This window comes from Sciurus vulgaris (assembly GCF_902686455.1).
Source record: "Sciurus vulgaris genome assembly, chromosome: 11".
Taxonomy (NCBI): Eukaryota; Metazoa; Chordata; class Mammalia; order Rodentia; family Sciuridae; genus Sciurus; species Sciurus vulgaris.
Window position 1 is genome coordinate 113,923,110 of NC_136472.1, and position 27,977 is coordinate 113,951,086.

A 27,977-nucleotide genomic window follows, 5' to 3' on the forward strand; every position below is an offset into this window, starting at 1 on the left:
AACCAGCACAAAAGCGCAGCGCTCTATTTACAGCCCCGGCTGGCACCTGCCCACCTGGCCAGCCGCCTGCAGAGGGGGTTGGGAGAAGGGGTCAGCCACGTCAGCAGAGAAAGGAAATGAGGCAGGAAAAGACAGAAGGAAAACCGGGGAGGAGCAGAGAAACCAAGAGGAGAGAAGTGGAGCTCAGGCAATGAGGAGACAGTGGCATAAAGGGACAGAGGGGAGACCCTTCCTCTCCTTCACCCCTCCCCCAAGGACCCAAAGCATAGTTGAAAGTGGGGGTGGTGCAGAGAAAAAAGGGAAGATAGAGGTTCCATAGGAATCGGGAGGGAAGGGAGGGGCAGTCCTGGAGGCAGAAATGGAACAAACCCCAATCCCAAACCCCCCACCCCACTCTGCCACTTCCCCCTAAGCTGCCAGCACATCTGGTTTCCACAAATGCCACTCCCCACACAAGCCCCCTCCCACCCCTCCACCCCAACCCTGGACCCAGGCCATCCCAACACTGGAGGGAAGAAACTTTTTTTTAAGGTTAGCATATTTGCAATATTGCCCAGCTCTAGCCCCCAAGGGGACTGCTAGAAGGGCAGGTTGGCCATGCTGCCCGGCGCCGGGAGGTAGCCCATCTGGCTGTCCAGAGACACACTGCGCTGCCGCAGGGGGTGGGACACCATGAGGTTCTGCTGGGGTGGGGGGCCCATGAGGGAGCCCTGTGGGGAGAGCATATGGGGGGGCTGGCTGTAGACCTCGCCCCCCACACCCCGTTGCTTCATCAGCATGAAATTCTGCTGGGTCATGAGGCCTTGTGGTGGGGACATGACCCCCTGGTGCAGGCCATGGGGCACCATGCCCTGCTGTGGGGGCACACCTGTCCTGCCCAGCAAGGACATCTGTCCGGGGTGGCACATGGACATGTTGAGCCCCCGCTGGACGCCCTGCTGGCCCGGGAGGTTGGGGGGCCGAGAGGGGGTCTGCTCCGCCATCATGTTCTGCAGGTTCATGAGATGCAGATTGGGGGGCTGGGCCTTGGGGGGCTGGTTCTCACTCTTGGGGAAGTACTGGAGGGTGCTGCTTGGCTTCTCAGAGGGGATGATCCTTGACAAGTCGAACTCAGGGATCCCCGTCGGGGTGGGCCGGATCACCTCGCTCAGCTCAGGGTCGTTCAGCACTGATGCCACCCCAGGGAGTACCCCCGGTGGGTATGCGTCTCCCATGCGCCCAGCCATGCCTTTGCCCATCAGATGCTGTTGGGGAGGCATGGGACCCGGCGGCTGGGTGGGCAGGTCCTCTGGAGGCAGGGGCATGCCTGAAGGGTAGTGCTGCTGCAGGCCAGGCCCCCCGCCCCCACCCGCAGCAGGGGCCATGGCACCATGGGGCTGCTGCAGCCGAGGGGGGAAGGGCATCATTTGGGAGGAGCTGGGCACAGGGCCACAGGGGGCACTCAGGGAGTCTGGGCCCCCTGGAGCTATCATCATTGAGTTTTGGGGAGGCCCTCCTGTCCCCTGTGCGTTGGGGTGCAGTGGAATGTTGGAGCCCAGAGGGGTGGGAGAGGGCAACATGGTAGGTGGGGGCTCATGGGACAGGGGCTGCTGGCCTGGCAGATTCATGCCCATGGGGCTCTGGGCAGCAGCAGAGTTCAGGTGCATCTGGTTGGGTTGGTTGTTGCTGATACCTATAAGAAAGAGGACGAGAAGGTCAGAACTGCGTGCACCAACTGGGGGAGACAGAACCAGTCCTTCCCCCCACTCCCCACTTTTTACCACTGGTTACCCTTGGCTGCAAGGGAAGAGACTGGAAGTGTTTGAGCTGGAAGCCAAGAGCCCAAGACCTGGCCCTGTGTTGCCATGGGCATCTTGTGGGATCCTAAAAAGGCCACTTGAGTGCTCTGGGCTGGGTTCCACTAAACGACTACAGGAATGGGAATAGGGCCCCAGACCTCACACCTAGTGCCCAGGGCCCTGTGGAAGCATGGGGAAGCCAGCTCCACCACAGGCGCAACTCCCGGCATGCCCGCTCTTCCCATTCCCAGTGGCCCCTGCCTGTCCTCGCACCTGGCCCGGAGCCCTGCGGTGGTGGTGGAGGGGGTAGCAGGGGCCGGTCAGGCAGCAGCTCGTCGTCTGAGGTGGCGATGGTCTTGATAGCATTGTGGTAGAGCGGGGTGGAGCTGGGCATGGCGTACTTGGACATCTGGGACATCATCAGTGACAGGGGGTTCTGGGAAGGTGTGGGATCAGGGGAGGAAGTGAATGGTAGGCTGGGGTTCATGAGGCCGCTGGGAGGATTGGCGGGAGGCGCTGAGGAGCTGCTCCGGGGGCCGCTAGGCGGGAGGGCACCTAAAGAAGCAGGGAAACAAAGAGAGTGGGGGGGTGACTGGGTAGGGAAAAGTGACTTTGGCTGCTCACATTGGGGGGTTTAGGAAGAGGTCAACCGTCTCCACCTAAGTCCACCAGGCACAGCCACATCCCACTGAACACAGGCCCCTGATGACCACCACCCATGTTCAAGCAATTCCTATAGCCTCAGGGCCCCAGGCAGCGGGGAGATCCCAAGTCCCAAGGGCTACACCTCAAAATGCCTGGGTACATGGTGCCTCAGAAAAAGTACAACACTGCTGCCACCACCTGACCCAGTCCAAGCCTACTGACCATAGAAGTGCCCACCAGGAATCCTGCGACCCCTGGCCTACCCGGTTGACTCACCCTGTTCCATGTTGCCCAGGGTGGAGGAAGAGTTCATGTTGAGAGGCGGCTGCTTATTCTGGGAGACCCCAGGGCTGGGCATGGCTGTCTTGGGCGAAGCAACCCAGCCTGGAGAAGGCACCGCCATGGAGGGAGACTTGAGCCTGCTTGGTGAGCCAGTGGGTGAACGGACATTGAGGGAGGAGCTGAGGACCTGGGGCGACTTGAGAGGTCCTGGAGGGTTGGCGGAAGGTAAGGGCACCATCTGCGAGGGAGTCTGGGGTGACTTGAGGTTGGCGGAGGGTGAAGTGACCAGGGGTGAGTGCACCTGGCTAAGAGTAGGTGACTTCAGGTGCCCCATCCCTGGCGAGCCCATCTGATTAATACTGATGGTGAGGTCGGAAGGCCGTCTGCCCAGTCCCCGATTGGGGGCTGAATGCACAGACCCAGGAGGAGGATTGGATGCAGGGGGCAGAGGCATGTGGCTGAGCCGAGTGGTACCCACAGTGCCCATGGGCATTGAGCTCTGGTCAGGGCTGAACATGTCTTGGGTATTGCCCATGTCCTGGGGCATGGTTTGGTAGGGTGCCTGGCCCCCAGAGAATCCCTGCTGGCCCTGGTTGGGAAACTGTGAAGGCATTAACATCTTCTGTGGGCCGCCCATCATGCCACTGCTATTCTGAGCCCGAACCCGGGCCATCTCCTCAGGACTGAGGCCCTGAGGCCCCATCATGTCCCCAGGACCCCGCATCTTCTGCGACATCAACATCTGCTGCTGCGGGGTCATCTGCACGTTCAGGTTCATGTTCATGTTCATGTTTACGTTCATGTTCATGTTGAGGTTGCCTGGCCCCATGGGTGGGTCCACCTCCCTCAGCCCAGACTGCCCCATGGGGGGGCTCAGGAGGCCCCGACCTCCACCGAACTCCATGCCCATGGGTGTTCCTGCCAGGCCCTCGCCACCAGACATCTGCCCAGGAAACATGGCAGGATCCATCTGTCGATGTGCTTGCATCATCCGCTCCATCTCCATGCTTTGCCCCATGCTGCTGCCAGCCATGCCAAGGGGCCGCTGCATGCCCATCGATCGCTTCTCCAGCAACTGGTGCCGCAGCAGCTCCTCCCGAACCCGAGGGGTCATGAATCGCTCCGCCTCACCCTGCCCACCTGGGTAGGGTACAGCATTCTGGGCAAAATTGCTGGGTCCCCCCATAGGGGGCAAGTCTTCAGTCCAGCCCATGCCTGGCCTCACAGGCCTCTGCATGGCATTCATGGGCACCTCCATGGGCATACTCTGCATGCCCCCAAACCCAGGTACCCGTTGCATCTGGTTGCCTGGGAAACGGGGACCAGGGAAGGGAGGTCCGCCCCGAAGCTGCATGGGATCTTGGACATCCATGGGCCCCCGCAGCTGTGCGCCCATTCCAGGTGGCCACTGGTCCCCAGGCTTGCTGTGGTAGGGAGGCGGGGGCCCCCTCACCATCATGCCTCCCATGCCCATCATGTCCTGCAGAGGGCGGCCCCCATGCAGTCCAATCTGCTCCTCTTTCCGCCGCTTCTCCTCATAGTACTCTTCCTGCAGCTTCCGCCACGCCACCTGCTCGGGCGTCAGGCTATCCTGGCCTAGCCTCTGCATCATCATGTTCATCTGCTGCCCCATGTCCCCTCCTGGGGGGTGCCCAGGCACTTCATGCTCCAGTGGTGGACCTCCGAGGCTCTGTGTCTGTGAAATCATGGACTGCAAGGGCTCCTCATATTTCTTTAGCCCACTGGGAGGGGCTGTGGGTGGCTGCTGGGGGGCAGGAGGGGCTTGTGCTGGTGGGCCCCCCTCGCCGGCTGCTCCTGGGGGCCCCTTGAGGAAGGGCTCAGTCTCTCCACTGCGGAGCAGCAGCCTCTCAATGTCTCTCAGCGTCTGCAGGGAACGCTCACGATGCTCCAGTTGCTCTTTGGACAGGCCCTCGGAGCCCACCAGGCTGCGCTGCCCATTGCCGGTGGGTGCAGCCTCCCCCAGCAGGGCGGGGCCCGGGGCACTGCTGGGGTCTCCTCCGGGAGGCAGAGGGTTGTTCGTGGTGGCAGCCGTCGGGGTGTTAGGGTGGGTGCCCCCGGTCCCACCACCTGTGCTGGCAGCTCCCACTGAGTTGGGGGCCAGGTCCTGATTGGTGTCCTCAGGAGGTCCCTCCGGGGGCAGAGCAGGGGGTGCACTGCCAGGGGCTGGGGGTGGTGGCGGTGGCAGTGGAGGTGGCTGGGACTGTGGGGTACCTGCTGACGGTGTGCTCAGGGGCAGCGGTTCTGGGGTGGGTGGCACTTTGGGGGCCTGCAGGTGGACAAAGGCAGAGGGTGAGATAGGTAAGGGACATCCCAACCAATCTCAGAGCCAAACAGACACCACACTCACCTGGTCAAGCTTGGCCCGGGGCACGTTCTGCTGGTGGTAGGCGAGGATGGAGTCTGCCCGGCCCTGCAACACCGCCTCCGCGGCCCTGCAGCAGAGAAGCAGGCATGGTCAGCTCAGAGTTGGGGGCAGGAGGGAGCCCCCGACTCACCGACCCCACCCTGCCCCCTGCCCACACACAGAACCCCAGGCCTAGGGGCGCTGCGCAGACACAGCAGACCTGGCCTCCCCTGAGGCACTTACGTGTTGGCCAGGTGTGTGGTGAAGACATACACGAACTGCGAGGGGGGCTTTCCAGGGACGCCCCCGCCCCCACCCCCAGAGGCATCAGGACGAAGGCCTGGTGGCGGGCCATGTGGAGGGCCTGGTGCACTGCTCTCACTGAGGGGCAGTTGGGCAGTTTGGCCAGGACCCAGCTGTGGGGCCGCCATGGCTGGGTCTGCTACATTACAATCTGCAAGAAAAGAGAGAAAAAGGGGTGAGCGGCTCAGATACAGGGGGAACCAGCTGGCGTCTCTTGCCCAGGAATGTCCATTGCCTCTCAGTGCCTTTCTGAGGGTCCTCTGTTGCTGCAGTCTGGTATCTTCACCAATCTGGTTTGCCCAAGACCAGTCCTTGCCCAGGATGACAAGAATAATATCCATGGGGAGACGGGGAGGGAAAACGTGGCCCTTACCAGCAGGCTCCCACGTGCCTGGCTTTCTGCTGGACACTTAGAGATGTGATTTCAAGTCATCAACACATCCCTGGAAGGAACGCGTTGCACTCCAGTTTACAGAGGAGGAAACAAGCCTGGCAGGGATGAACTGGCTCAACCTTAGGTCACACACCCAGATAAGGCAGAGCCAGGATTTGAACCCAAGGTAGCATGCCAAAGCCCTCCTTAGCTCTGTTCTGACCCTTCCTGCTGTGGTGTGTGTGTGTGTGTGTGTGTGTGTGTGTGTGTGTGTGTGTGTGTGTAGTAAGTCAGGCAGGGAGAAAGCAAAGAAGTTGCATGAACTGATGATTCAAACAATGATTCACCCTAGCCCCACCACTAACTGACTTTATGTTTATGAACAAGACATGTTCTCCCTCTAAGCCTCAGTTTCTTCATCTACACAATGGGAATACTAGTTTAGCAGCCTTTACAGGGGACAGATGAAAGAAATATATTTACTATGTCACAAAGTAAAAAATCAATTTGAAAAACAGAAGGTTAGAAAGGCTCTGTAGAAAAACAAACCATTTTCCTCTCCTCTCATACAACAGTCAACACAACATTCAACACAGACGTCTACGACTTCTGGTCACCGAGAATTATGTGGGGATTTCTCCCCACCAGCAACCTATCAATCAATTCTGCAGCAGCAGACTCCGGCTGGGTGGCCTCTAGTTCAATTCAATTCTGACATTGTCTACCTGCAATAGCATCTGATTGCACAGGTTAAGGGCTCTGGCCCACAATACCACCACCACCACTTCTGCCCCCACCTGCTTCCAACACCAAAACAATTGCAAGTCCTGAGTTGTTTATCTCTGAATGACCTGCAAACCCACTCCTGAGGTTCTACTAATTTGCTAAAGCAGCTCACAGAACTCAGGGAAGCATTTTACTTCCTTTCACTGGTATATCATAAAAGATATTACAAAGGAGACAGATGAAGAACTGCAGAGGGCAAGGCATGAGGGAAGATCTTCCACACCCTCTCCAGGGATGCTAGCCTCCAGGAATCACCATGTTATATAACTACATAACACTGTAACTCCCCAAAGTCAGTCTTTTTGGAATTTTTACAGAAGATTGCTTAAACATAATTGATTAACTCATTGGCCACAGATGGTCAGCTCAACCCTCAGTTCTTCCCCTCCCCCAGGCTGGAGGATGGGATGGAAAGTCCAATCCTGACGTGGTCTGTCCAGTGACCTGTCCCCATGCAGAAGCTACCTAAGAACTGCCAGCCACCAGTGAATTCATCAGCATATAAAAACACACATCACTGTGGAGATTCCAACGATTTGAGGAGTTGTATGCCAGGAAATAGGGCAAGATCAAATACATATTTCATAATATCACAGGCTGACATACTGGGAACACTCCCAGAATAGACCCGCTACTCTCAGCACCAAAAGTCCGATTCCATAACCACAAACTTGATTCTCAGTCCTAGTCTAGAAAAGATCCACAACTGCACATCAATGGGTCTAGGTAAGTGGGTGGACTCAGTCCCATGCCAAGATAAACCAATCAAAGGCCCTGGCCTGCAGACAGGAACAGTACTGTCAGTAACAAAGGACCACCGCCTAAAGCTGCCTCCCTGCACCAGGGCAGGGCTCCGGCTCATCATCAGTATGCCTCCTTGGATAAACCTCTGAATGACCCACCCCATATTGGCCTTGCTCTGGACCCTGTCTCTCCAATTACACAGAGAAAAGCAGAGACAGAAGTTTGGCCTGGGGGAGACCTGAGAACAGACCTCAGTGCATGAGGACTGCCCGGGGAAGCAGACAGTATAAATTTTGCACACATAACAGGTTCCTGGCTACAAGCTATGGGGAGGGAGGCAAAGCTTACTTCAATAAAGAACTTTCTAGTACAATGATAAAAACACAAGTTAACGCTGTTCTAAGTGTATTGCATATATCAACTCACTCCTCTTACCTACCCTATGAGATAAAGATTATTTTTATAGAGGAGGAAACTGAGGTCCTTTCCCAAAACTTACACAAATAACAAGTGGAGACTCTGGGATGCGAACCAAAGCAGTCTGATCTCTGACCCTGTGCTATTAATGTCTGCATTGTTCTGCCCCTCCATTAAGAACTCTTCAAGAATCCAATAGCAGTAAAACTAAAATAGTTACTGTGGTTTGGTATGGGACCTTAGCAATATCTTTGCGTCTCCCTGCATTTTCCAAAGTTTCTACAAGGTGTAGTCTAATGTTACAAAAGTGAATGAGAAGTACAGGAAGGGTCCTACCCTAGGAAGCAGTGAAGGTTCTACCATTGAAGGGTTTAGCCAAAGGTCATGGACCACCAGGCAGTCCCACCTGAGAGAGGGGACCTGGGACTAGATGGTCTTTGAAGTCCCAGCCAGCTTTTTCCCTCCCCAGCATGGTGCAGTCATTCCGCATTTGCTGCTGTTTCCTCCTCTGCAATAAGGAAGTAAGGATTCAATAAAGTAGCCAGCATATTTTTTTTCTTTCTCCTTTCTTCAAGCAGTTCACAATTTAACACTCTCTGACTAGCTTTTCTTTTTTCCTATCTCTTTTCTTTTTTGTTACTGGGGATTGTACTCAGGGTACTTCACCACTGAGCTACAACCCTCAGACTTTTTTCATATTTTATTTTGGACAGGCTCTCACTAAGTTGCTGAGGCTGTCCTCAAACTTGTGATTCTCCTGCATCTGTCTCCCAAGTCACTGGAATTACAGGTGTGTGCCACCATGCCCTTCTGGCTAGTTTCTTATGCATTATGTTGCCCCAACCCTGTCAAAAAAAGATGTAAGCTTTGAGGAAAAAGCACCAAATAAATGAATGCAGGTTTCCTAAGGGCAGTGGTTGTACCTGTTCTCCCTGTTACTCAAAGAAGGTCCAGGTATACACTGATCGATAAAAGAACGTGAGGAGTGGGCATCTATCCACAACCACTCCTCTTCCTAGTAACACGCCCCAGGCACTTGCTGGAGTCAATCAGAGGTTAGGGAAGGGCACCAGAGATCCAGCCAAGTGTCAGCTCACACCCAGGCTTAGCACTGCTTTGCAAGCAGAGTCAACTTGTCCTGCTCCCGGGGAGGCTGGACCTTCACCTCTCACTGCTGACCAGTAGGTGGCAGCATAGGCCAGGATTTCATGGTAGAGGTTCAGGTGAGGTGGACAGGAATGAGGCCACCTGAGAAAACCCTTCTCCACAGGGGTCCCTAAGAAGAGATGGCCACTTAGCATTGGGAATGTTGGGGCTGGACTGTCACAGTACAGAAGGAGACCTTCTACGAAGTAGACAGGAGAGAGGAAGCCTGGAATCCTGGCCCTTGCCATCTCTTGCCCAGACTCAGTGAGAAGGAGGTTGCCCTAAGGAAGCCATCCCTGGGGAAACCATAGGCCACAGCATCATGGCATCAATGGACACTCACTGTGGGTGGCCCCAATGGGCTTGTCATCCTCTTCGCTGTCAGGTCCAGAGCACCATTCGTCCCCGCTGTATGGCTGCTTCCGCTCCAGGACACAGCGCCGCTTACTCCGGGGTGCCACCTCTGCCCAAGCAGAACGCAGGCAGGCAGGGGTAAGAGTGAGTGCCCAGAGGTCCTGTCCCCCCACACCCAGGTTTCCTCCCAGGTCCATTCTCTAGGATGCTGCACCCCAGAGGGCACTGCCCAGGCCATGGTGGGCACTTTGCCAGTTCATGGCCCCCACCACACCACCATTTGTTTCTGATTTCTCTCTCCAGCCCCAGCTGCCTGTCTCCCCTCCCCCCCCAACACCAAGCACAGCATAATCCCCAACCACAACTGGTTCTAATTAGGGCTGGGGGGGGGAGGGGGAAGCCGCATCCACCCTTCCAGGCCCCAGTGCCTGTTCCCAAACAGCTCCCACTAGCCAGGAGCCAGGCGATCAGGAGGCTTGGGGAGGTGTGAGGGTCTGTAGTGGGAAGGCAGGACAGAGAGACCAGAAGCTCATCACTCTGTGTGACACTTCATGGGTGGGATGGGGATAAAGGAAAGGTGCTGGTGCATACTGGAGACATGGAATGAGGGTCAGGCAAGGGGACAGAGAAACGGTCTCCTGGCCAGTTTAGGTCTTGGGGATAAGGAAATGGGGTACCTTTGGCCTCTGAATCCAGGGATGGGGTCCCAGCCTCCCGCTGCTCTCCAGAGTCCACAGACACGCTCCGCTCCCGCTTCACCTTGCCTTTGAGGGAGCTGAAAGGGGGCACCCCTGCTTGGGGGTTCTTCAGACTTGAGTTGCTAGGTGAGATCTGGTTGGCTTTGGCCCCATGGCTCCCCGCCCCCACGCCCTTCGAGCCCAGGTTGCAGGTGGGTCCTTGGTTCACATTCTGGTGCTGGGATTGGGCCCCGCCATTCCCTGTCTTGCCATGATTGGTCAATTTATTTTCTGGGTGCATTGGCTTGGCTGGGGCAGGGGGGCAGTGGCCGCGGGGAGACAGCGGCGGGCTCCCTGGAGCTTCTCTCCTCCTGGGGTGGGGTAACCTGGGAGAAGGTAGGAGAGACGTGAAAAGTTAACTTTACTAGAGGCTAGGTATGTCTGGATTTTAATTGTCCCATCCTACCTTAATTAGTGATGGATATGAGGGGGTGCTAAGTAACATCTCAAGACCACCTGCTATTCCCTATCTGCCTCCATGGCTCCTCAGACAAGGGTTGATGCCCTTGCCCACCTTGGGGAGGGGAGATGGGGCACCCTCCTAGCCAGCCCCCACAATTCAAATGGAAACCAGGGTCTGGAGTTGACAGAAATTACCCACTACAGCCCCTGTATCCATCAGACTGCAAGCTTCTCTGGCAAACCTGCCCCCCAGCACCTGACCAATACTTTAGCACCCGCTCTTCTAGGGTTTGTTGTCTTCAGGCTCTTTCCAAGGTCCCAAACCTCAACTCCCAGGTGTCCCAACACAGGCAGAGAAGGGACACAGGACCTGTGAGTCACTGCTCATGTCCCAGCCCTACTCCCCAGGGGAGATGGGGAAAGCACACTTGAGAGTGGTACCCACTGGTCCAGACAGCTCCTCAGAGCAGGAGGGGAAGGCCTGAAGAGGGTGGGCCGGCAGGCCTGGCGGGCAGGCAGGAGCAGGAGGGGGAGGGGAGCGGCATGTCAGGCAGACGGGAGTGCAGCTTGAAGCCAAGGATTCCTGCAGCCTAGGCTGCGGGCCCTTTAAGCTCCAGCCCGCTCCCCCCACCGCCTCCCCCTCCCCGGAGACCTATTAATAGCCGCTGGAAAGATCACATCACGGGAGAGGATATTTATCCCCCCTCATTCCACACCAGCTCAGATTTATTTCAGCTCTGCTGTCCTGCTGCTGCCGCCTGGCCCTGTCTGCCGGCTTCTCCAAGGGAGGAGGAGGGAGGCAGTCACCACCCCCACTCCAGCCTCCATCCCCAGCTAGACTGAGGCCAGGGGGCGCCATCGGACCCCACAGTAGGGTGGGTGGGGGTCTGCTCTAACCGTTTTTGGAGGGAAGAGCTAGGAGGGACCAGAAGCAGCTGCCAGTCCCTGCTGCCCCCTGGGCCTGGGTGCTAAGGCTGGCAGAGGCTCCTGCCTGGGACTAGGCCTTCCCACTCCACCCACCCCTGTAGCCCGCTGGTGGCTCAGGAGCCAGGTGTCCAGGTGGGCTCGTTCCCCAAACCAGCACAGCTCGGTCCCATCACCACTGGACCCTTCCCTTCCCCGCTCTCCACACACACATCCCGCCCTCCACGACACCCACACACCTTGTCTTGTTAGCCAGGATCCTCATGACTCCCACACACAGTGGGGCTACGGCCCCTGTGCGTGCCCAGGGCCCAGCCAGGTACTCGGTACTGGAGCACGGACTGCAGCAACAAGCCCCAAAGAGAAAACTTGTGACTTGGGGAGGGGGTATGAAAGGGGGAGGGGAGAAGGGAGGACCCAACAGCCCTGGGACTAGGGAACTGGATAAGGAAGGGTGGGACTGGAAGAGGAAGACTACGAGACGGGGTCTCGATCCTAAAGACCAGTCCTATCCCCATCCCTCCCGCACCTTGCCCTCAGGGAGCTTGCAGTCTCCAGCAGGCCACCCCGGCCCCCCACGGGCTGCAGACGCAGAATTCACTAATAGGCTAGGTTGCAAAGGTGCCGCGTGGGGCGGCCGTGAGTTCTGCCCTGGGCCCCTGGGGGACTCCCGCTCCCTGACACGCCCCTCACCCTGGGCTCGGGAATCCCTCACGCCCCGCCCCAGCGCTGCGCCCTGCCCCTAGGCGCTCCAGCCGCCAAGGGGCCCGGGGTGGGGGGCAATGCCCCGCCCCCAGCTCGAGGCCTAGCCCGTGCCCATCCCAGCAGGCCCGGGCGGGCAGCGAGAGGCCTGGCGGGGCCCCGGGGCTGCAGCTGGGCTCTTCTGGAGACCAGTAACGCTGGCTCAGATTCCTCCCCGACCGCAAGAATGCAGGAGCCTCCCCTCCCCCCGCCCTGCACCCCCACCCCGCCCCCTTCGGCAGAGCCCCAGCGGAGAGGCAGAGCGAGCGAGCGAGCGACAGAGCCAGCGAGGCAGGGAGCAGGGAGCAGGAGACGGACAGGGCTGCAGCGTGGTTCTTCGCGGCCCGCGCGCGCGCGCGCGCGGACAGACACACGGACGAGTCCCGCGAGGGGCTTTGCGCGCGCCGGCCGGACAGAGGCGCAGCAGGCTCTTGGCGCGGCGGGGCGGGGGCTCAGACCCACAAGTACCCGAACTCTGACTCACACACTCTCACAGCTCACACGTGGACAGGGAGACAAAGACACGCACGGAGCCCAGGAAACTAGAGGCGCGCTCACGGCCAGCCCGTGGAGGTGTGCCGGAGGCCCCAGCAGCGCTGTCGGGGCCGGAGCCGCCGACCAGCCTGGGGCGCACAGACACCCCGGCCGCCAGCGAGCCGAGTAGAAGTTCAACTACTCATTGAGCAGATGAGAAGACTGAGGCCCCGCTACAGGGGAGCCATAGAAAGTTGAGCTTTACAGTCACAAAGAAACACACAGGGCCATAGATACACCAACAAACAGACTTACACAAACACTGACGCCTCACCCAACCACCCCCTGCTCTGTCCCCTCCCCCTCCCCCACCCCCAGCAGCCGATCCCGGTAAAAGGTGGGGGAGGGAAGGGGAGGAGTCTTGGCCCCAGGAGCGCCGTCCGGTGACAGGACCCACTAGACACACCCGTGCACACTCCCGCAGCTCCCTGTGTGGCTGCGGGAGCCTGGTCTGGGACCTCGGGTGGAGAGGGCCCCACCCGCCACCCTGTGGGAGTCTAACCCTAACTTAACCCAAGAACACACTGACTTTCCCCACTCCCGCCCTGTCTCTGGGGAGAAAGGCTCCTCGGGGAAGGTTCCAAAGTCCAGGGCCTAGCTGGGACGCAGCCTCCCCTCACCCCTCATCACAATCAGGGAAGATCAGAGGCAGAAGTCACTGGAGACACCTGGGCTTAGGGGTGGGTGGGCCTATGGCTGAAAGGTATCCCAGGCTCTCACCTCACCCGCTGGTGGATTTTCAAAACTATCCCATTTCTCAATGAGGAAAGTGAGGTCTGGGGTAAGGAAATGATGTGCCTTTGGTTCAGGTGACAGCATTGGCATTGTCATGACCACAGGCACTGCAGTGTCACCTGGGAGCCATGATGCACATCTGAGCCTACACCAGATAAGCAGGCTTCTTACATTCCAGGTGCTGTGTCCAGTCCAGTGTAAGGGTCAGGTCAGGGGAAAAGCCACCCACTACCTTCTGTTAACAACCTCAAAAATTGGAGACATATAATAATTTGGAGAGGGACCCGTAGAAATTAGTCCTCTCCAGTGGCCCCAGTGAGGCTAAGGCTCCTCCCCAGGAGAGTCTTTGAGTTGCCCTCCCCTCTAGGACTCCACTCCCTGCTCCCACCCAGCCGCAGTGCGAGCTGAGTCAAGCACGGATGAGTCAGGACTTTCCCATCTCACACCTCCCCCCTCCACCCCTCAGGAGTTGGCCCCAGCTCCCAAAGACCCCCTCCTCCTTCACACAGTCCCAAAAGACACTGGATAGGCCTGGCCATGGAAGGCAGGAGGGCTGATTTTTGGTGGGGAAGTTTTTAAACAATAAAGGAAGGGGCCTTCCTAGAAGCAGGTCTGGAGCCCCTAAGATGAGTGAAAAGAAAGGGAAGGAACTCTGGGAACACATCACTTTTGGGCAACAGTGGGGGGAAGAGATGACATGTGCTCCAGAACAGGGAGCAGGTGCAAGTCACCTGAGTGAAAGGCCAGTAGCATACCCAGGAGAATGTGCCTCAAGGCAAGGTGGCTGAGAAAGCCTGAGCTCACTGCCCTGGCTGTGTAACTAGGGGGTGGGAAAACAGCTGCCTAAGAGTCAAAATGGGCCTGACCCCAGCTAGAGGAGGGAGACCAGGAAGCCTCGGTGCCCAGAACGTCCAGGTGGACACTGTTACAGGCAGGGCAGATATTCACACAGCAGCAGGAACCTGCTTGCTTGACCAGCTGGCCCACAGGTCAGGGTCAGCCGCACTGCTCTCCTGGAAACCACCCCCAGGTTGGAGATGCAGCTCAGTAGTAGAGCCCTTGCTTCGCATGCCCGAGGCCTAGGTTCCATCCCCAGCACCACAGGGGAAGGAGGGGAATACGCCCCAAAAAAGTAGCAGGAAAATGCTGTGAAGGGACCACGTACCCACATGCAGCGTGAAGGCACCTCTATAAGCGGAAAATGAGCAGCTAGGAACCCCATGATGGGGAGAAGGCCAGGGCCCTGCTGAGGGCAAATGGGATGAGATCCTTGGCCTCTGGCTCAGGGAGATACAGCCCCCAGGACAAGTTCCCAAGTCTCCTTTCTCCTGGGTATCAGGACTCCCTGGTCCTTAGACCTCTCCTCCACCACTCAGGTCACTTCCTCTTCCTGAGGTGGTGACTCAGCGGGGTGGGGAGGTCAAGGATTCATAACCCAGCAGGAAATCTGCTTAAGGACCAAGGTGTTGCTCTGCGACCCTCTGTATGGGGACTTCCAGGCTCTGAGGGCCTTCCCCTGACCCTGGTTCCTAGCAACTTTCCCCACTCCGCCCCCCCCCACCCTCTGCCAAAGGAGACCATGCAAATCAACCATTTTTGCTAAGGAGGTTTTGCCTGGGAGTTTCCAGCCCCACTCCACCTGTAGCCCCAGGGTAAGGTCAGGCAACCCCAACCCTGCAGAACCATGGTAACTCCTGGTCCTAGACCTTTCCAGTCTGGGATCTTTGAACAGGATGCCTGAGGGAAGGCAGTTCTGCCAATACTGGTCTACGGTCCCTTCTGGAGTCTGCAGGGACAAGTGGCATTGCCTGGACAGGCCTGAGGTCACCTCACTTCTCTTGGCTCCTTTGACCATTACCAGTGTAGCCAGGCCTGGGGAAGTAATCATGGCCTGGCAGTGGGGTGCCCCCAAAGGCTGCTGCCCAATCCCTGGCTGATCCCTCCCCCCGAGGGGAGGGGTGGGGAGAGGGTGGGGGGCACAAGGAAACAAGACAGGGCAGGAAGCCCAGGCAGGCGGCGGGCACTCTGGGCCAGGCACAAACAGCCAACACAGGAAACCACAGCCCACCCCCGCCCACCCCACCCGCCCAAGGCTTTGGGAGAGAGGAGTGCCAAGAGCCTGGTACCCCAACGAGGCCAGGGCCAGAGGTTAGCCCTGGGGAAGGGATGTGTGCGAGGCTCTCTGGCCCTCTCTCAATCCCAGATCCTACCTGGGGAGGGGGAGAAGAAGCCCAGCTGCCAGGGATGGTGCTGCCTCTTTAAATCCACCGAAATCCTGAGCTAGGCCCAACCCAGCTCTGGTTTCACAGGAAGGAAAGGAGCTCAGGAGCCAGTAGGGCAGGCGGTGGTAGCTGGAATTAGCCCCACCGGCCCAAATATATCTGGTCTCCGCCTGCCACCCCATTGGCACTTCCTGCCCCTGGCACCTGTAGTAAAATGGGGGTGGGAGAGGGTCTAGGTGCTACTTCTACTCTGTGTGGGACCTGTATCTCAGGAGGTGGCCTCTTGTAGGGTACACATGGGTAGGAGGTGACTTCCCAAGCCTGGATTCTCAGAACAGGGAGAGAAGGGCTGGGACGCTCCCTGTGACCATCACCTGGCCTCAGTCCTCCAAGGGGTTAATCTGGCCCCTATTTAGGGGGGTAGGGGTGGCCGAGGAACCTCCTCCAAACTGCCTGGCTGCTGGGAACAATGGGGCCATTGTGGGAGGAGTGGAGTGCGGGCAGGCTGCTGGCACAGCCAGCGCACCACGGGGCGGGACCTCACCCAACGCCTGCCTGCCGGGCTCTGCTCTCTCCCCCAGGTACACATCCTTCCAGCACCCTCACCTTGCCTGCCTGGCCTTAACTCTTGGCACCAGCAGCACCTAGAGGGCAATCGAGCTCTGCCCACATTGACATCCAGACTGCCATGACCCTCCAGGAAGCAGGGGCATGTGGGCCAGGACAGGGTGGGGGTGGGGTGATGAGACAGGATGTATGCCTGTGATCCTCCTGCAGGGGAGACAGGAAGGCCAAATGGGGTTTCTGGTGTCAGTCCTGGCACCCTCAGGCAAGAAGGGCTTTAGGGGATTGTAAGAGCAGTGACAGGCAGGGTCCCCTGCCCCCAGGCCTGCTTTTCCACACCATTCCATAAACCTGCACTCTGAGGTGGGCTAGTGCTCTCAGCAGCTTCCAGACTGGGGTCCTGGTAGGCACTGTGGTGCAGTGGAAAGAGAACTGGCTTTGCAGTCAGGCAGACAGGGTGCCAATCACACTCTGCCCCTTCTGAGCTATGGGACCTTGTCTTTCCCTTCATCCCTCCTACAAAATGAAGATAAGTGTGTGTGTGTGTGTGTGTGTGTGTGTGTGGTGGTTGGTTGCTAGGGTCTCATACATGCTAAGCAAACACTCTACCACTGAGCTACATCCCCAGCCCCAAATGAGGATAAGTTTAGAGTAAGATAACAGCAGTGAAACTACCTAATAACTAAGATACTCGAAATCTCCTCTGACCCTGATGGCCCTTTTTTAATCTCTTTCAATGGCACCCAAATATGTGGGCATGTGGTAAAAGTAGGCATCATCCAGATATTTGCCCTTTGAGTATCCAAGTTAGCAGGGCCCATGAGCATCATATTAGTGTTACCAAGTACAAACTCAGCTTTTCCTTTGCCCTCCCTGAAGAGGCCAGCTCCCTCTGCTACCATGCCCCTGGGCACCACTAAGCTCACAGACATACTCCAACCCAAAGCAAGAACCTAGAGAGCAGTTGTTCACCCCCTTAGCCTCAGGTTTGTGTCTAAAACCCCAGGAGGCAAGTGAAGGGGGATTTCCCTTCCACAGTGACCTGCATCCCCCCCACCAAGCACCCCTCTCCCTGCCTGACCTCTTGGCAATCCCCTGTGGTGTTGGGTGGGAGGAAGCATGGCCTATTCGCTCACCATGAGCTTCTTTAAAGAGTGGAGGGCCTGGGAGCAAGAAAAGGGCAACTGACAAAGAGTTCTGGAAAGTAGGAGATCCAGGGGAAAGACCTGTTCTCTTCTAAGCTAGAGAGGGCTGTACCTCTCAGGGTGGCCCCACAAGCCCCCAAAGAGTTAACAAGTCCCTAAAAATAACCTGCTCCCAGCAGGACCCGCTGATCAGAACCCTCCAGCCATCTGTTCCCATTTTCTCCTGTTCACATTGGAACATCTGAAACCAGCCCCAGAGCCCCAGCCCAATCCCAAAAATAGCCCCAGCCTGCCCAAGGAACAGGCCCCAGAGGCTGAGCACTGCAGGCATGGCCAGCCCAGCAGTGAGGCATGGCCCATGCAGACAATGAGCTCTGACCACCCCCACCCCACCCCAGGCTCACAGAAGCAGGAGATCCTCTCTGTTCCACAAGGAAGTAGGGAGCATAGCCAGGGGCTCTGGTCCATCCCTCTTGGTACCAGACCAGAGAGGGCACCTGCTAGCAAGCCTAGGCCTCAGACCAAGGCGCCTTGGTATCCCAGGCACTTCTGCCACATCTTAATTCCTAGATTTCCACCCATCTTTTTGCATAGCTCTCCTCATTGTGAGGGGCACCATCTACGTCAGGGCTCCTCAAGCAGAAGTTCCCAAGCCTGAGTCCCTCCACCATCCATTCTCATCCCAGGGCCTTTGGGAGGTCTGGGCACCCAGTGGCATTCAGCATTCTTTGCTCCAGGGCACGCAGGCTAAGGGAGAACTAAAATAACCACTGAGCTTCAACCTCCAGCCCCAAAGCATGACCTTCTCTAGCATGGCCCACACTCCCCCACGCAGCCCTGGGAGAATTTCTGGACATCATGGATGCTGATATGACCCTGCTTCCCTCTAGGCTTAAGGATGCCCTCGACCCTCTATGGCTAGCAATGCCAGGCATGCCCACCTGGGCTTCTGTATGCATCACAGTCCTGGGCATTGACCCTCCACACTCAAGGAAAATGCCCAGGCAGGGAATCCAGGGAATCCAGGGAACCCAGAGACCTGAGGCAGACATAACAGCTGCCATCCACAGTACAGCTCCACACTACCACTTTTCTCCCCAAGGAAGGTCCCTGACCCCTAGGCCAGGAAGGAGAGGAGGCAGCCATTGAAGTCATTTAAGGACTAAGTGTCTTGTTCAGCCTGATGAAAGAACAGAGCAGCAGGGGATGGATGGTAGGAGGGGTGCTGAAGCTGAATGGAGCAAACAGCCTGGGGGAGGGAGGCTCAGCCCTGAAAAGTGTTGGGAGATAGGGAGGGAAGCAAGTCCATGGCTCCTGTTCTTCCCCAGACCTGGTGGCCATCCGGAAACCTTGCAATCAAGGTGTCATCTGACACCAACCGTGGGAAAACTGAGGCAGCAAGAAAGTGGGCCTGGAAGGTATTAGAGTTGAGGACTCAGGAGTGCTGGAAAGGCGGTCTCCGCCCCACCCACACTCCAGCCTTCCCTGCTAAAGCCCCTGGGAAGGTCAAGAACTCCTGTGAACAGCTCTGGCAAATAACCATGAGGGAGATCCCAAACATTTTCTGAGCATTTACTCAAGTCCTTCACTTGCATTATACAATTGAATACTCAGAATAACAACTAAAAAGTACTTATTAGTATCACTATTATTATTATTATTATTATTATTACTGTTGAGACAGAGTCTCATTATGTTACCCAGGCTAGCCTTGAACCCCTAGACTCAAGAGATCCTTTTGTCTCTGGAGTAGTTGGGACCAAAGGCACAGGCCGCAATGCCCAGCCCTAGAAAGCAACTTCTATTATTCATATCTTACAGGTAAGAAAAGGGAGGAACAGGAATTAAGAAGCTTGCCCAAGACATACAGCCCACAATCAGAAGAGCTAGGTGAAGCCAGCAGTTGGGTTCTTCACCAATGCACAATGCAGATGCACCATGGTATCGGTCTTCCTGCTGTGATGAAAGAATGAGCTTCCCAGCCTCACATCCTCATCCACATGCCCTCCCTCCATTCCTGATGAGTCCAGGTCCAGCACTCGAGGTCACAGTTCCTGCCAGGGGAGGAGATCAAAGTGTGCCTCGCCCCCTTTATACAGGTGCCCTGCCTGGCCTAAGCTACCAGAGAGCAAAGTTCTAGGTACCAGCCACAGCCCCACCCACTCCAGTCCGTTACCTCCTCACCCATCCAGGTCCCTAACAGTCAGCAATGTCACAAGGCAAATTTCCAGGTCAACAGAACACAGCCCCTGCTGTGAGATGCCCTAGACTAAAATGAAGTCTGCTGCCCCCTCACACCCCAGGAGGGGGTCAAAGGTCAAGTTTGACCTGCCAGGCAAGGGTGGAGTCCAAGTCCTGCTCCCCACCCACCTGCTCAGCCACACCTGTCTACTGATCCCCACTTTTTTTCATTGCCTGAGTTGGAAGCAGGTCCACTTCCTCCCTGTCCCTCGGGATAGTGGCCTCCGGCAGGGAAGGGGCGATTAGGTGAAGGGACTAGAAGCTTCTCTTTCCTGAGGAAGGTCCAGGAGAAGCACCTCCCTATCCCTGGCTTCCTTTAGCTTTCCCTAGTCCAACAGGAGCCCACAGGAGTGTTTGTTGTGAATTCAGGGAGTTGTTGCTAAGTAAGGAAGAAGGGGAGGGAGGGAGGCTATGCGTGTGTGTGTGTGTGTGTGTGCGCGCGCGCGCGCGCGGCACACATGTGCCTCTGTTCGTAAGCTGCACCTATAGGGCCTGGGCAGCAGAAACCACACTAGGGTGGCTGGTGGCCACCCTGGCCTTGACTCAGTCAGGAGAGGTCAAAGCCAGGGAGGGGGAAGTCTACCTTGCCCTCCAGGGGAACTGGGATGACTCTCCCACCTCCCCAGAGAAAGATGCAGCTTAGAAAAGCTGTGGCCCTTCACTGGAATCCAGCTTTAACCCTTCCTGTCCCAGCCCTGCCCCCACTCCCTACCAGTTCTAAGTTGAAGGCTATTTGCCCACCAGGAGCCAGAGGAGACCTCCCTCCTCTGCGGGGAGGGGAACACAGAAGAAGTCGGGGCAGAAAGCCAGGAGGAGGGAGCCCAGAAGACAAACAGCCGAGCAGGAGGCTAAGCCAGGATGATGCCACTGCGGACAGAGATCAGGGAGGCCAAGAAGGACACACACAAGCACATGGACCTCTCACCTCCGGAATAGTGTGTGTCGGGCTCAGGCTCAAGGGTGTGGTCTGGGAAGGGGGCTCCCTGTGGAGAGAGGGTCACAGCTAGAAGCCCCAGGCCAGCAACCTATGCCCCTGCTCCTCCCAGAACCCCAGTCCCAGCCCCCCCACGACATAAACACGTATACACGTACACTCAGCCTGCAGCTCCAGGAAGTCTCTGAGCTGCTCAGAACCCCCACCCCCCAGGACTTCTGTGGACTGGCTGGGAGCCAAGCCTGACCCAGTTGCCCCACATCGCCACTCCCCTCCCTGTCCTGGAAGCAGGAAAGGAGAAGCAGCACTGGAAGAGCTTAGGGCTCCCTGAGAGCTTGGCCCCACAGGGAGAGGCGAGGCGGAGGACTCCCACGACCTGGCCTAAGGACCCTGAGGACCCTGGCTTCCAAAGGCAGCCACCCCCAGGTTACCCTATGTCAGGAAAAAGAATAGCTGCAGGGCCGATGTCCCTGTGTGGTCTCTTTGGCTACAGCCCTGGTTCCCTGAAGACACAAAGTCCTGAGGACCTGGTCTGGGTGGGAGGGCCTGGGGTGAGCAGTTCAGCAGAGGGGGGCTGGGTGAAGCTCCCACAGCAGGCGGGAGGAAAGCTGGTGGCTGGGCTCAGTTTGTACTGGGGGTCAAAGGGGAGTTCTTTTCCGAAGAATTCTGGGAGAGACGCCAACTAGAGCAAGCTGCTAACCACCCCTCCCTCTCTCTTACTGCACTGATGTGTGTTGGGGGGGTCTCTGCCAACCGGATTTAACCCTCTCCAGCCTGTGTTGCTCCCAGGCCCAGAACAGGGCTGCTGGGAGCGGTCCTCTGGCTTTCAGAGTTAGGGGACAGGTAGCACAGGGCATCAGTCTGCAAGAACACAGCTGGTTCCACATGGCCCCATCTGGCACCACCCTGCCCTACCAACACCTGGGTGACTTTTCTGGGCTCATCTCCTGAAGGTGTCTGCAGTGACGTGTGTGTGCGTGTCTCAGAGACAGATTGAGAAACAAACTGAAAAGTCCTTGCCAAGGCCCTCCCCCTGCTGGGTTACTGAACACTGTGCCAATCTGTGCCTCTCTCCCTCCCTTCTTCCCACTGTGCCCTGGACCAGAGGCCACAGGGAGGGGGGTTAAAAGGGACAGCCTATCCTCATGCTCACCCCTGCCGCTATCTCCACAGGTGTTCAAATCATACAAACAGCCCCTGCCTCAGCCCTCTTCTTTCCTCACTGGCTTGCCACATGTACTTCTAGAGGAAAGCATTGCCTGAGATTCCAGAATGGGAAACTGAGTCAGAGCAAGATATTAGAGCTTCCAGTGCCCGTAGCCCACACAGACAAGTCCGCCATCACCACCCCTGCTTTGGTCAAAAGAAACAAAAAATAGCTAGGCATGGTGGCTCATGCTTATAATCCCAGTGGCTCTGGAGACTGAGGCAGGAGGATCACAAGTTCAAAGCCAAGCCCCAGCAACCTAGCGAGAACCCACCAGTCTCAAAATAAGAAATATAAAATGGGCTGGAGATGTGGCTCAGTGGTAAAGTGCCCTTGGGTTCAATCCCCAATGCCAAAAAAAGAAACAAACAAACAAAAAATAAAACCCTTGGACCCTCCCCTCCTACAGAACACTGTCTAACTGCAGTAGAGAGAACGAGATTAAACATCGAGAAGGACTTCCCTGCATCAAAGATACAATAGCAGCTGGTCCCACCCCAAATGCCTGGGCCTGGATTCCATGGCCCTGTCTCTCGCTCAGGTTGAAAATATGAACATCTTGTCTTATTTTGTTATTTGCCCCTAGCTGGGGAAATCAACTGTTCTGAACCTTAAATTTGCCACCAAGCTCCCAGTTTCCATGTGGTTGACTGCTTCCTGTCCCCAAAGAAGCAAGTGATTCTAGGAGCGAAGGGGTCACTTTCCGTTCCCCAGCCCTTCACTTCAGAGCACTGCTGAATCAACCACCGCTGTATCAAGAGGGTGGGCTGGTGCTGTGGGGCCCCTGGCGGTGAAGGGCAGAGGGAGAGGGAAAAGCAGAGGCTCACAAGGCAACAAGGGTTCATCCCAAAGTCTCCCCACTCCAAGGACCACAGAATTGCCAGAAGCCTCGGCCCTACTCCAAGAAACCTCCCTATCAAAGGGCAGAGGACTCCATGTCCCAGGGAGCTGCAGGAGACCTGTGACTACACACCCCAGACATGTTCCCAGGGAGGGGGGTATGCAAAGCACAGGAGTGAGTGTGTGAGCACGTGCACATGCACACATCACAGACACACCCCAGCACACTCTCCTCAGGATACCCCCAGATGCATGCAACCAGAAAACAAGCACATTCAAGGTATCTCCTAAAAATATACCCCAAACCCTTCACAGAGACTCCCAAATTTCCAGGCAGCTCAAGAAAGCTCAGGAAACATCCAGGATACTGGCCAGTCACACAGAACTGCCAGCAGAAGATACACCTACTCTGGGATACACACACAGTCACAGGCACACAAAGTAGTACGTGGCCATGTGCTAGCACACAAACTCAGAGGAGCCACCTCTCAAGGCACAGCGTGAAGTCAGATTAGAGGACAACCCCTGGGGGCCAGGAGTCAGAGGGGGTGGAGAAGCACTCAGGGATTTCAAAACAATCCTGGTTTCGAAATGCTAGAAATGCTGGATTCAGGGCCATTCCCAGTTGAGGCTGGGGGTGGAGAGTGGGGGGGGAGGGGAAGACAGGCTCACCCAGGGCTACCGCAGGAGAGAACTGGATAGAGGGAGTCCCAGACCATGCGAAAGGGGGCCCAGAAAGAGACACCAAGGTTAGGAGGTACGGCTGGCCCACAGCCAGACAGGGAGGGCCTGGGCTGCTGGACAGGAGGCAAAAAAGGAGAGGCCTTGGCTTTTGCCACTGACAGAAAACTAAGGAGGCAGAGGAAGGCTTCCACTCAGCCCTCAGGACTGAGAGTAAGGGGGAACCTGACAGTGTCCCTTCCCCACTCATGGGTGGCAGTGACTACTTTCTCTTCTCCGACACAGCCCATGGCTCTGCTTCCCAGCCTACTAGCAGAGCCCCAAAATGGGTTGAAAACTAAGGGGTCAGCCAGTGGGGGGCAGCCCAGGCCTGCAGAGTTAGGCGTTTCCAGGACTGCCCACAGCCGGGGGCAGCCTCCTGGCAACCCAGGGCTTCCCTACCCTCCACAAGAGACCTCTAGGGGAGACTGAGGCAGTGAAACACAACATACCCCACACCCAGGAAGTCACCCCTCCCATGGCAGCCAGGATGCCCTTACTGCCCCTCCCCCAACCTCTAGGGAAAGTCAGCAGAGCTCACAGAGGGAGGGGGGAGAGAGGGGAGGTCAGGCCAGGCTGGGGGCGGGGCTCTGGAGGCCTGGCCCTGGCACCCAGCAGAGGAAATTCCAGGCTGTAACTCCAGGCTGCCTTCAGGGCCGCCCATCCAAGTGACATGCAGCAGCTCAGCTGCTCCAGGGCTGTGGCCTTCTTCACCTAGCCCCTCAGCTCAGAGCCCTGGCTATGCAGCTCTCAAGCCTCAGCTGTGGGACTTAAGAGGATGGGACCTGGGGAAACTTAGCACTCCATGGAAGAGATCCTCAGCCCTGACAAGAGCCCCTACCTGATCCCTGGAGCCAATCTGAGTCTCTTCCCCAGGCCCCTGGTGTGAGCCTCCACAGTGTAGCTATGGGTGGGCAGCTGTTGGGTCTGGCACGCAGGGGCACAGAAGCCAAGCTAGAGCAGCCAGGTGCTCAACAGGTTGAGCCAGTCCCTGGAACGGCCAGCCCCACCCCAGGGAGAGCGGGCTGGCAGAGGCTCCCTGCCCGCGGCACCCAGCCTGTACCCGCTTCGCTCCCACGGCTGCCCACTTTCCCACGGTGCCATCCCCCTTTTTTGACTCCCCCCGGGGTCAGCAACAGGGCAGTGCCCAGGGCTCTGGTACAAGGAAGCAAGGGATGCCATTTCCCTGTCACCCTTGGGTGCCCAGGCTCTTGAGGTTCCTCACTATCAGCAACCAAAGAGCTCCCGGGAAAGGAACACAGCATCAGGCAGCAGGAACCCCACAGTGCCCTCCACCTCCTTGAGGGCCTCTTGTGATCCTGGGAAGACTGGACACAGACACCGTGGCTCCCCAGAGCTGCCCCAGGGCACTGGGACAGAACTTCAGCCTGCAGGCGCCAGAGGCAGTGTGCGTGTGTGGTGGGGGGTGTCCCCAGCTCCTCCTCTGACTCCCTGGAGAAAGGTCGGAGAGCTGGTGCATGTTGCTCCCTTCACTCTTGCCAGAGCTGCTGCTACCTGCAACCCCTAGCACCTTCCTCCCCACCACCCTCCTGGGCTCCCTGGAGCTCCATCCCAGCCACACCCCCAAAGACAGCAAGCCCCCCTATGCACAGCATCTCCTTTAATCTAAAGCAGGTGCCAGGCATTCCAGCCCTTGCTGAGTCGACACTGCCACCGGCTAGGCCTCTGCCCAGAAGGCTACTGCCCTTCCTGGTCATGGAAGCTGAGCCACTAGCCTAAGGCTTCTGCTTAACCCAGGTACCAGGAGGTAGGAACTAGCTAAGCAGAGTCATGGGTATCCAATGTACTTCCAGCAAGCAAGATCACTTGTTTCCAAATTAGTACAGATGTGCTAGCCCCAGATTTCTGTAGCTGGACCACCAATCCTTCTCTAGGACCCTGGCATATCTGCCCACTCCCAGACTTTCCAACCTAGTAATTAGAGACTCATTCTGAGCTTTCCTATGGGCCTCCAGAACCCATTTCCAGTTATACAGCCCCTGCTACCCTGGGGTACAAGAGGCACTCTGGACTCAAGATTATAGGACTACTGCCCTTCATCCGCACCTCTCGCAACATGAACCCTTATCCCAATAAGGGTAGCTGAGACTCCCCTAGAAGGAGATGGCCAAAAAGCTGGACTTCCAGGCCTGGTCATCCAAGGCCAAGGAGACAGATCCACCTGGGGAAGGCAGCACCTTCCTTCCTAGTACCAAATCCCTGCTGCCCACTTTGCCCCTCACCTTCCTCCTCCATGCTCACTCAGTCCTAAGGCGTCTATCAGCGGGGCCTCAGAACAGACATCAGGAAGACAGGGCCTCAGCATGCTCTTCCCCTGGGGCCATGAAATTGTGGTCCTGACCCAGAGAAGGTAGCCAAGCCTGTGCAGGGGGATAGCAGAGGAATCCCTGCCCTGAGGAAGTGGCTGCTCCCTGGAGAGTCAGCAAGAAGAAGGAGAATGGAAGCCCTCCCCACCCCTGGTCTGTTTTGAAAGCTGCTCAAAGACACCGGTGGGATTTTGGCAGATACAATGCAGACAGCCTTCCCAGGTAACACAGTACACCAAGGCTAGAAGGGAGGGAGGGCAAAAGATCAAGGGGGCCATAGAGCCCCTTTCCCAGCTCACCTCTGTCAGAACAACACTTTTCTTCCTGTAGCAGAGGCCCCCCAGACAGGGACACAGACACACACTCCAAGCAGCAGACAGACAGAAGGAGGAGGGAGGGAGGGGGTGTCAGAAAAACCCGGAAGGAAGGAAGCTGGACAGACAGACAGAAGCTGATCCTGGCTTCACTGCTCCAAGGAGACATGCTCCAGACTCCCAGACTTTAAGGGACATTCCCCTTCTCAGCCCCCAAGAGGGAGAAGGGGAGACCCAACTTCCCTGTTGCCTGAAACCAAATTCCAGCAGCACTGGGGTAGTACTACCCCAGTCTGGAAAAAGGCCTAAGTCTCACTTTTCTTCCTCACATTCTTCCCCAAAGGCTCCTTTGGACCATGGCAGGGGCCACCTCCCCTTAGCAGTACAGGGACACCTCCAAGGAACTGTGACTGCCCCACCCCCAGCCAAGCCCACAGCACTCAAGAATCCTTGGCAAAGAAGGCTCCTTCAGTCTCGGGGCTCCTGCTGCTCAAAGGTAGTGCCTGGGGGCAGAGGGTGACCCCAGCTCTCTCCAGCCCCAACCCACCTCCTTCTGGAAGCTCCCATCAGGCAAGAGAGGAGTGCTGGGGTGCTGGGACCCACGGGGTTGGTGAACCTGGGAGGGGGACTACATCTCCCAGAAGCCCCCAGGGCAGGGTTCGCTGCTCCAGCTGGCCCAAGGCCGGCCTTGTTCTCTATGCTAGGGTGGCAGGGTCCCCAGGCTGCCCCTAAGCCTTTCTCTCTCTGTTTTGGGGCTGCCAACCTAATTGGGGGCCTAAGAGTAGCCTCCACTGACCCTGGGGGCGTCCCCCGCCCCTTGAACAGTCTGGGGGTGCGTGCCAGAGGGCAAGAGACAATCAGGCTGTGTTTCCCCTCCCCGATTCAAACTGGATCTCCCTCCTCGCACTGCTGCTGGCCTGGCATGACTTTCGCCCTCGCCCCCAGCCCACCCCTCACCTCGCGCGGGTCGGGGGTCGTCACGCCAGGCCGGAGCTGGACGCCATGACCAGGTGAGGGTCGGCGGGTAGAGTGGGGTCCTCCTGCTTGCCACTTGGAGGTGCGGAGAGGGCGGGCAGGCGGTGATCTTTTGATCCTGGACGCCTTGATCTCAATACCAGCCCGGCCCGGGAGAGGTTATCCTGGGATCGCTGGGAGCCTGGGTTCCTGTCTCCCGACGGCGGAGCATGGTCGTGGGCGCCGGGCAGCGGCGGGAGAGGGCGCACACCCGCTCCGGCCGGGGCTCTGGGCTGGGGTCTCGGCCCCGAACCTCACGGCTCGGACTCCTGCTCCAGCTCCTCCTCCCTTCCTTCCTTCCTTCCTTCCTTCCTTCCTTCCGTCCTTCTTCCTTCCTTCTACTCCTCCTTTCACTTTCCCCAAGGCCCGCGGGGACGGCGGGCGCGGGGCGGGGAAGGGGCTGTCTAGGCGCTTATTGTTGGTCGGACGCCGAGGGTCCGGGTCTCAGCCCCCGGGCGGCGCGGCGCCGGGGGACCCAGGCGTGCGGGCGTCCGACCGGCTGGCTCCGGGCGGCGGCGGTGGTGCAGCGGCCCCGGGTCCGGGGCATGTCCGGCCACTGGCTCCGCCGCGCGCCGCCGCCTCCCCGGGCTCCCTTGCACTGCCGGAGCCTCGCTCGCCCCTCCACTCGGTTCCTCTCCCCAGCCTGAATAAGCATCGGGGCTCTCTGGCTGCCTCCTTCTGCCTTCATACCAGAGCCCGGAGAGGCCCCTGTCAAAATAAGAGCTCCCCCATCTCGCTCGTCTCCTCGCCCAACCCGGCTCCCCCAGCCTCCCAGTGGTCTGACTCGGTAAGGCGCCCAGCCGGCTAGCGCGAGGCAGGTTGGCCTGGGGGCGGGGAGGGGGGGCTTCTGTCTTTCTCTCCTCCCCATTCCTGAGGACTGGGGAGGAGATGCACCGACAGCATCCCAGGCTAGGGAGAGGTCCTACAAATCTACCCTTCTATATGTGCGGACTGGAAGGAGTGGGAGTTGCCTGGACACACACACACACACACACACACACTCACACTCACACAGCGCACTGGCTTCCCTCTTCAATGTACCCACCCACATCCATTATGCACTGAACATCTCTTTTATTCCTCTTCCCACCGCCCCCAGTACACCATGAGGACATAGACTGAATTTTCATCTCAAGCCTCAGCAGGAGTGTAAAGTGGATGCTAAGAAAATGTTTGTGGAAGT

General features: G+C 57.7%; 1 protein-coding gene across 4 annotated transcripts; it reads right to left on the reverse strand.

The window, feature by feature from the left end:
* Positions 1-27,588, reverse strand: BCL9L (BCL9 like). 4 transcript variants are annotated; one of them, XM_079103114.1, is made up of 10 exons: positions 26,738-27,588; positions 20,364-20,421; positions 11,496-11,597; positions 9,871-10,256; positions 9,183-9,302; positions 5,314-5,524; positions 5,074-5,158; positions 2,700-4,992; positions 2,052-2,333; positions 1-1,672 (listed from the first exon to the last, which is right to left on the reverse strand). In XM_079103114.1, exons 3-10 carry the CDS (start codon positions 11,519-11,521, stop codon positions 579-581), a joined length of 4,497 nt encoding a protein of 1,498 aa, XP_078959240.1. In that variant the 5' UTR covers positions 11,522-11,597; positions 20,364-20,421; positions 26,738-27,588; the 3' UTR covers positions 1-578. The 4 variants fall into 4 exon arrangements, with proteins under 4 accessions (XP_078959240.1, XP_078959241.1, XP_078959243.1 ...); XM_079103115.1 differs by lacking the exon at positions 20,364-20,421; XM_079103117.1 differs by lacking the exon at positions 11,496-11,597 and having other exon boundaries at positions 26,738-27,586.
* Between the last annotated feature and the right edge of the window lie 389 nt (positions 27,589-27,977).